The 10,000-nt window shown below is 41.8% G+C and overlaps 1 protein-coding gene across 2 annotated transcripts in view; it reads left to right on the forward strand.

The window, feature by feature from the left end:
* LOC144964653 (spermine oxidase-like) overlaps positions 1-10,000 on the forward strand; it is a 34,408-nt gene that overhangs the window by 10,415 nt on the left and 13,993 nt on the right. For both annotated transcript variants that reach the window (XM_078899147.1, XM_078899146.1), the window contains exons 2-4: positions 5,934-6,124; positions 8,487-8,629; positions 8,919-9,100. In XM_078899147.1, coding sequence (XP_078755273.1) covers positions 5,938-6,124; positions 8,487-8,629; positions 8,919-9,100 — 512 coding nt within the window. In that variant the 5' untranslated portion in view covers positions 5,934-5,937. The remainder of the gene's footprint in view (positions 1-5,933; positions 6,125-8,486; positions 8,630-8,918; positions 9,101-10,000) is intronic.

The following is a 10,000-nucleotide window of genomic DNA, read 5'->3' on the forward strand; positions in this document are numbered from 1 at the left end:
CACTTTTCTGAATTAAAAATTCACCCCATATACCGGAGCATACTCAATGTCTCAATTGTTTCTATGTTATATGTTTGTGTTGAAAATATTGGCTATTAAGCTTAATTGCTGGCCAACTAACTTCGCGGTGGTTGTGAGTGTTGGACCCGCGATCTCCAGTAGTCGATGAGAGAGAGAGAGAGAGCTCTAGTGATGAATGACCTGAGTAAGATACGATTTTTTTGGGATCGTGGATAGCTCATACGGTAGAGTCACGCTCTCACCGGCCAGGCAGCAGCTTCTTATGGTTCACACTATTATGTTATGACGATCGACCCAATCAGCAAAGTCCGGTCCGCATTCGTGCACCGTCGCGAACCCGCCTGGTAGCATCGTCACAACACACCTTTCGACTAGATGCTCTGCCGTTTCGGGTTCTTGCCCACAGCGTGGACATAAAGGACAGGAAGTTAGACCCCACTGATGTAACGCACCGGCCGTTAGGCAGCTCCTCGACCGAAGCCGATTCGCAGCTACCCAGTGTCTCCTCTTACTGGTATCAAAGCCTGGCAACTTCTCACCAAGCTTAAAGGAGTGTAGGTCCCCGCCCCCACGAGGGATTGAATTCGTCCAAACCGACTTCCATCTCGTATGTGCAGCTCTGTCCGTAGTCAGGGATTCTGCGTACAAGGGTTGCCGGGACTTATTTCGGCTCGAAACGGGGGCACCGTTCATTATGCGCATGAGAGGGGTATCCCCATTCCCTCTCTCTTTGATCTTACTCAGCCAGTTTCCCGTAATGGTCTCCCTCCGGACATCGGGGGGCTGGATCGCTGCCATCACCGGGCCCCATTCTCTAGGGGTTGTTGCTAGCGTTCCCGACACTATGTGCATCGACTTGCGAAGTTTTACATCCACCTTCTCAACGTTTCTGCTTCTACCCCACACTGGAGCGCAATACTCCGCGGTGGAATAGCATAGTGCCAGGGCGGATGTTCTCAGGAGCGCTTGGCTAGCGCCCCAAGTCGATCCCGCCAGCTTCCTCAGAAGACTATTCCGCTTCTCTATCTTCCGGGCAACCCCTTCGAGATGAACCCGATAGGTAAGGCTGCGATCCAGCGTCACCCCTAGGTATTTTGGACGCGGCTCATATGGGAGTGGCTGGTCCCCGACTAGGACATTCAGTTTACGGGTGTGCCAACCACTGCATAAGTGAAATGCAGTGGCCACGGTTTTTGAAGTGTTCATCTTCAGGTACCACTTGTCAAAGTAGGATTTGAGTCTGGTGACGTCCTCGCTGAGTACGCTCTCGAGACGGGTCCACACTTTACTCTGAGTAACGAGTGCCCAGTCGTCTGCGTATCCCAGCCTCAGGGAGGAAGTGTTCGGCATATCGCTAATGTAAACGTTAAACAACATTGGCGCAAGTACCGACCCCTGAGGGACCCCATTCTTCAATTTCCTAACTTTGCTCGTGACGTCTCCCAGCGCGACGTGGAATTGCCTTTCCCCTAAGATCGAAGAGAACAACTTCAAGGTCTTTTTGCACCTTATGATTTTTGCAAGTTTGAGCATTAACCCATCGCACCAGACCGTATCGTACGCCGCTGATAGGTCTATAAACACAGCACCTGTTTGCTGTTTTCTCTCGAACCCGTGCTCAATATGCTCTGTAAGGGCAATGACCTGCTCCGTGGTGCACCTCCCTTCCCTGAAGCCTGCCTGCTCAGGTTGCAGGGCAGCGTCTAGGACCGGCCCCCATCGGTTTAATAGAACACGCTCCAACAGTTTGTAAAGACAGCTCAGCAGCGATATGGGTCTGTAACTGTCTGCCTCCTTCGCCGGCTTCCCTGGCTTCAGGATGGCAACTATCTTCGCATGCTTCCACACTTGTGGAAGCTTTCCGTTTGCAAGGATGTCAGACATTGCCTCTGCTAGCCAGGCCCGTGCCCTGGGGCCCAGATGCGTCACCATATCGGGATATACACCATCTATCCCAGCTGCTTTGCCGTTCTTCACTTCGCTAATGGCTGCACCCACTTCTCGGGGACTGAACGGGGCCGTCCAGTCCGACTCCTCCGCAGGTAGCGAGTCCAAAATCGTACGGTACGCCTTGCGGACACCGCGCTCAAAAGCCTGATTAGGGACCCGCTTGCTACGGTTCTTAATATTCTTGGCAATTGTGTCTGCCTCGCATTCCGGTGCAGCCTTCGCGAAATTCCGATCTGGGTCCAATTTCTTTATCAAACGCCAAGCGTGGCGGCTGGAGTGTGTAAAGTCGAGACTTTCCACGGTCTCCTGCCACCGTTGCTTCCTTCCCTCTGCCAGAGACTGGAGTAGTCTATCGGCTGTGTCCTGGGACTGGGTCTGCTGGTACTCTCGGTACAGCTCTTCCGACTCTGCTGTCCAGCAAGGGGTGTAGAATTTCCGTTTGCCCCGTGGAATAGAGCGTTGAGCGCTCTTAACCAGTAGCCTACTAAATCTGGTTATATTCTTGGACTTGGGAGGAATGGCAGGGCAGACCTGCTCGATATAGGAACTGAATTCCTCCCAGTCAGCCTTCCTGAAATTCCATCTGCAAAGTGGGAGAGACTGCACCCTCGGTATTGTCACCCCAGCTGTGACAAGAACCGGCCTGTGCTGGCTATGCGGAAAGTCCCCGAGGACTGTCCGCTTCACCTGCAACGGTTCACCGTTCGCGCCTTTCGTTACGAGGGTGAGGTCTGGAGTATACTCCTTCTTATGGCGGGTACCCCGGAAGGTACCCTTGGCTGTAGGATCGTACACTAGGTGTAGATCATTACAGTCCATCCATGAGCGGAGTTGTCTTCCTGCCTCATTGCAGTCTCGGTAGCCCCATTCGTGATGGTGGCTATTAAAGTCTCCCAGACAGATGGAAGGATGGCTGACCACCGGTACCGGTGGTGTAGTCCAAGTCGCTCTAGGTGGTTTGTATATATTATGCAAACACAGTCCACCTACTTCCACGGAAATTCGGTTCACCCCATTGCTGTCCGTTACGCTCTCAATGACCCTTACCTTCGATGGCTCTTTAGCGTAAACGCTAACCCCTCCTTTGAGCCTCGAGGTGTCCTCGCGTTGGACCACCGTATAGCCTGGGATCTGGAATCGGGAAGATTGCGCGCCTGAATAAAGGTGGGTCTCCTGTAAAAGGAGGATATCAACGCAATGAACGGCCAATAGCTTTGATAAAAGCTCATTTTTTGCCATACTCTGGCTCTCGACGTTCAGGGACAATATACGCGTCAGCTCGCCATCCCCGCCGTCGCATTTTCCAATCGGCAGGCCGCGAATCGATTGATGCATGGGACGTTTGCTTTTTTTTCGGACGTGCCGACGACCCTGGCGACACGAACGCGGTATTATTTGGCTAGGCGGCAGACCGCTTCGCCATTGACGGGACTGATTGGGACTCGACATAAGGACAATAGTGTGGCGCCCGGGATAGGGCTGCTATTCGGGCACCGGGTTTGGATCAAATTTAGTCACACACCGGGGCGAGCAGCTCATGTGGCTCGTTGGCTCGATACCCGGGATGGTCTCGTGACGGTCGACCGGGATTTACACCTTTGCCCTCCCGTGTGCCTCAAGCCCCCTCACCAACTGCAAGGTAAAGATCCACGAGGGGGACCGGCCAGGCGGAGTTGTCGTACCAATAAGGTCACGGGTTCAAACCCCCATCACCGCCGCGAAATTTTTTTAAATTCTCTATTGTCTTCTTCATCTCTTGTTGTTATTCTTCTCCTAAGACGGCGGAATGTCATAAACTAATATACAGTCACCTTTTCATTCGATGCAAAGCCTCAACTCTTAGACAAGTTGTTGGATGTCGTCCGATTAAAATTTAGCATTCTTGCCAAAGAGTGCAGATGTGTAAGATAGTAAGATGTTAGCAAATTTAAATTACAAGAATGTGAAGTGTTCCTCCGTCAAAACCGACACTGAAGATGAACCTTGGCTTCATCATTATGACCCTGAATCGGAACAACAGTCAATTGAAGAATGTGAAGTGTTCCACCGTCAAAACCAACATTGAATTATGACCCTGAATCAAAACAAGTCAATTGGATTATAGGCATAAGACCTCTATATCTTCAATAAAGTTTTTTCGCGTCGGCCAAAAAAGAAGTTTTGGTAACCATCTTTTAATGTTGTTCTGCTACAAGGGCATACCGTCTATTCAACTAGATCTGTACAATCAATTTTAAGTGCTTAAAAACAGAAGTTACTCCACCTATATATGTTGAGGCAAGTTCTAGTGAGAGGTGGCAATGTTACCATCGTCCAGCATGACAACGCTCGTCGTGCAACACAATCAGCTTTTGATCGTGCCATTAAGTCCATCAATATAACCCAGACATTGATTGCTCCATCCAAATTTATATTTTCTTTGTTTCTTTTTCTCCAAAGCTCAAATAGTTTCTAAAACGGGAACCATGATAAAAATGACGGTGAAATGAAAAAAAAAAAAAAAAAAAAATAATAATAATAATATGTGCGCTCTTGGTGTCGGACAAGGAAGCTCGATTATACGCTGACGATATTCAACAACTTGTCCGACGTTGGAGGCTCTCCATCAAATGTAGAGGCGAAGAAGTAAAATAAAAAAAAGGACACATCAGGGTCCATAGATAAGAGTAAGGTTTAGTTAAGCGCGTGTTATATGAAGTCCTTCGAATACGGAAAAATGCTGGAATGAGATCCTTTTCTCATTTCGGACCCTCTGTTTGGAACGCCTTACCACAGAACATTCGTGAAAAAAGAATCTTTGTATATTTTTAAACGTTCGCTTAAAACATAATATCTGTTTCGTTTTTTACTAGAAACTATGAGATGCAAGAAAGTCTGGTTTTCGTTGTGTGTGTTGTGTGTGTGTATGTGTGTGTGTGTGTGTGTGTGTGTGTGTGCTTGTGTGTGTGACTGAGTATGTTTCAGCCAAAGTAATTTGTAATTTAAGCGCTTAGAATCTGGTTTCTCGGAGTTATAGCGCTATATAAGTTTTCAGCATTCTTCTTCTTCTTCTTCTTCTTCTTCTTCTTCTTCTTCTTCTTCTTCTTCTTCTTCTTCTTCTTCTTCTTCTTCTTCTTCTTCTTCTTCTTCTTCTTCTTCTTCTTCTTCTTCTTCTTATTATTATTATTATTATTAAGTTATTCTATCATTGACGGTTCCGTAGACGCGGCGGCATTACTTTTTAACATGCAGTCATAATAATTAATTATGACGCTCAAATCGCACCCTTAACAATGATACCTACATAAAACCACATTTACACAAAAAGGACAACGTCTCTCTCTCTCTCTCTCTCTCTCTCTCTCTCTCTCTCTCTCTCTCTCTCTCTCTCTCTCTCTCTCTCTCCCTCTCTCTCTCTTTCTTTCTCTATCTCTCTTTCTCTCTCATTAACATTTGAGTTTAAAATTTAGGTATTTCAAAGTGTAAAAAGATCAACAGTTTGAGAGATAAAAACGTAGAGTAGAAAGTGATTATATATATATATATATATATATATATATATATATATATATATATATATATATATATATATATATATATATATATATATATATATATATATATATATATATATTTTTTTTTTTTTTGCAGAAAAAACAAAAAAAAAAACAAAAACAAAAGCAAAAACAAAATAAAATCAACTCATTGTCCAAATTTTGCCTAGTTCTTCAATTGTCGCCCAATCAAATTGACCCTCATATCGTCAAAAACTCTAAAACCTTGGACTTTATTGAAATAGGAGGGACTAGTTTTGTGGACAAAATTTATTAATTTATTTTTATTTTCAGATTTACTTCAAAATAGAAACAATTCAATTCATTTAGCTCGTTCCAACCTAATGCTGGGTCGGCGCGATGTCTCGCATTTGTTATCTTATTATCAACAATGTTAATAGATCTCGTTCAATGTCATGTTTCCATCAGATTTATGGATAAATCGACAGGCTATGAAGGAGACGGGTTGCATACCAGTGGCAGGACCAAAGTGGTGGTGGTCGGTGCCGGTATCGCAGGGTTGGCGGCGGCGGTCAAGCTAGTTTGTAATGGCATCAAGGATGTGCTAGTGCTGGAGGCACAGGACTACGTGGGTGGCCGTATTAAGTCACAAAGAATGGGTAAGCATTTCATCTCTGACACTAGTACTTGTCTTTTGACGTCATTTATTGGTTGGTACATCGCCTAATGAACTGTCGTTAGTAGTGTTCAAGGATAAAAGCACAGAGAATTTGAGATACCCTTGCGGCATACTATTCCTATTTTGTTTTAAAAACGAGCTTTTATGTAGCACAAAAACCGCTGAATGTGCTAAACGTTTTAAGAAACACCAACACTTTATATTTTGAACAAGTCATGACGCCTGTAAGGCCAGCCAGGTAATCATTTTACACCTGAGTGTGGTGAGAGAAACCTGGACCTTCCGATCCGAAAGCGAGAGTCATACCACTAGACCCCATCACAGAACAGGGAGGGGCTGCATTCACATCTTTGAACAGAGTTTGGAGAACTAAAGATATCTCCCTTCGACTAAAGCTAAGACTTTTCAACTCAAACGTGAACTCTGTCCTACTGTATGGATGTGAAACTTGGAACGCATCACAGGCATGTATAAGGAGGGTACAGATTTTCGTAAACAGGTGCATGCGCAAGCTACTCAAAATAAAATGGATGGATAGAATAAAAAATGAAGAAGTATGGAAAAGAACACAGCAGAAATCAGTGGGAGAGGAAATAGGAAGAAGACGATGGAGGTGGATTGGATACACGCTTAGAAAGAATGACTCCACTATATAGAAAGTATTGGACTGGAGTCCTCAGGACAGAAGATCAAGGGGAAGCCCGCGACGAACATGGAGAAGAATTAAAGAAGCTGACATACACAGAAGTGGTAAGACATGGAATGAGATAAAAAAGTTAGCTCAGGATAGAGAAGGATGGAAACTGTTTGTCTGTGGCCTATACCCTAACCCAGGGTGAAAAAGGCAATGATGATGATGATGATGTGGTGATAGAATATGAGTAAAGAGCCTTTTTTTCAAGCACTGAATTTTTCGCTGTCAACACCAGGACTCAAACCAGGGATCTTGAGCTTTTTTAATATAGCGTAATACCCACTAAACGTGCTCAAAGTGCTTTTCAAAGAGTTCCTGACCAACAACACTTATCATGTAGAATGAGACATGACGCCTTTTAGGCGAGATTACTTTTTTTTTCCGACCGAGACAACGCTGTTAACGTCCAGGTACTCATTTTACAGTATGGTGAGAGAATGTGATAAAGAGCCTTTTCCAAGCTCAACTATGCGCCGAGCGAGGCTCGAACCTCTGACCTTCCGATCCGAAAGCGAGTGTCATACCACAAGACCACATAGCCCCACTGTCGGACGGAAGGCGATTGTCATATTACAAGACTCTAAAGCGGCACCAGAAAGTATTTTGATACTAAATTACCCCGAAACCCTGTCATGCAATTTAGGTTTTCTTTTTCTATGCTTTTCTTGACCACCCTAGGAAATATCAAGTTATTCATTCATATCGAAGATTTTAGCCCAAGAATTATTACGAAATCTTTGTAACACAGCGTCAGCAAATCATTTTTACAACAAAGTAAATGAAAGTCTTATAATTATTGTGATATATTGAAAGAGGACATGTTTTCATATAAAACGAATTTATAGATGCAAAAAAAAAGTGTTATTTAAAGCATTTGATTGTCTGGTATTGTCTAAAGTATTGATTAAAAATGTACATAACAGCTTCAAAAAGAACAAAATTTAAAATTGAACGTCTCAGGTACAAACCCCTTCTTCAGCCAACAGCAAAAATCAAGTAAATTTCATGACGCAGAGCTTTTCGGGGACATGACTTTCTTTTGTCAATAAAAATATAATTGTTGGCTGAAGAATGGTTTTTAGGCTAAAACGTCTCATGTTAGCATTTAATTTGAAGCTGTTATGTACATTTTTTGTGGCCATTATGGCTTTCTGAAGCATACTGCCTAGTCTCTCATCTCAAGGCGAAAAACCGCCCTGCAAATCCCAATTTCTTGTTAATGCTCAAACAATATGTTCGGACACTTCGACTTAGTTGACGTGTAATTAATTTTTACGTCTGGCAACCCAAATTGTTATGGTCTCATTGTTATAATGGAAAACACTCTCAAACCACCATGCAATTTATTCCATTACAAGCCTTCAGTAGCTCTTGGTTATTGGACCCGCAAATATATGCACGCAGACTTGCATCTTTCCTCTTGTAGAAGTAACAAAATTGACGTTACTCAGGTCTTTGTTATTGTTTTAGACAGCCATTTTATCGGTCAGAACTCACTAAATTATGTCAATCAGACTATAAGCGTTTAATCTGGCGGATATTATGAGTATTTTAACTGAACGCATAGCATCAGTAATTTGAAAGTTCGTGGAAAAGATAGTCACTAAACTTATCGTCTTTTCTATATTTACATCTTCTTTGTTTTCAGGAGATGCGATTGTTGACATGGGTGCCGCATTTATCCACGGTGAGGTTGGGAACCCCATTTTTGAGATAGCCCAAAGACTCGGGGTGCTCAGGAAGGCCCGCCAGATTTTACCCCCATATTTCTATACGGCCGACAGAAAGAGGGTAAGATATTGGTTTGGAAAAGCGTGGGTCAAACATCACTTCCTGATGAGAGCGAATGCTCGAAACAATATTGTAGAAGTTGATAATAATTATACTTGAGGTATTTTATAAATAACTCCTTTAATCAAAACGTCTATATATATATATATATATATATATATATATATATATATATATATATATATATATATATATATATATATATGTATATATATATATATATATATATATATATATATATATATATATATATTATAAGTCTGAATTTATTTTTCTATCCCATTTTTAGATAACAGGACAATATGTGGGGGAGATATGTGACTACATAGAGAAGCAGTTTAGTAACGGGCATGATCCTCAGGTGGGCCAGACACGGGAGCATTTCTTCAATGTTTTCTTTGAACAGTTTTTGCAAGAACACCAGATCTCCCCAGGCCACGAAAACAAAGAATATTACGACGCATCCTTCCAGTAAGTGAGGTCACCATAGCTCAGTTGTTAGAGCATTCGATTTACAAGAAAAGGGCTAGTTTCAATCCCGGGTGATTTTTAAGTGTGCGACAATTGCTTTAACTTCGGATTTTCAGCATTTTGCTCTAGCTTAAATTATGTTACCCAGCCCAAATAGAATATATATATATATATATATATATATATATATATATATATATATATATATATATATATATATATAAATAAACGAATAAGTAACATAAAATACTTTTAAAAGGAATAATGTAATACATAATTAAGAAAATAAAAAGATGAATAAATAGATAAATAGATAAGTCAACAAATACGAAAAGCTTTCCAGCCATTTGCCGTTTAGCATGAATATGGACAAATAGACGGGATCTTTCTTGAAGGCCCAGTTTCGGCATGTTTCCGTGGGTAAAATAATTGAAATCAAAGTAATTACAAACTAATTTCACAGGATAAAAAGTTTTCTTATTAAAAATAACAGATAACCTGTAAACAGTAGAAGACAACATGGCGGTGTTCATTCAGGGCACGTTGGTGCGAAATGGTTCTTTGTCTAGAATATAAGAACTTGAGCTTTCACGATTGTACCTGTAACATTCTATGAAATTCCTACTTTGCGTCATTTCCGAAGTCGACATAACAAGTTGTCTTACAAAAATGTTCAAAATTCCTGATATGACTGACCGATTGCAATATAACTCAGCATGTACTTGGTTTAATATATGCTCTTTTAGATATTATACATTTTTGACACTAATACATACATACATATATATATATATATATATATATATATATATATATATATATATATATATATATGTAAACATATATATATATATATATATATATATATATATATATATATATATATAAACATATATATAT

This window comes from Berghia stephanieae, chromosome 2, assembly GCF_034508935.2.
Source record: "Berghia stephanieae isolate SIO BIC M18660-M18661 chromosome 2, UCSD_Bste_1.3, whole genome shotgun sequence".
NCBI lineage: Eukaryota > Metazoa > Mollusca > Gastropoda > Nudibranchia > Aeolidiidae > Berghia > Berghia stephanieae.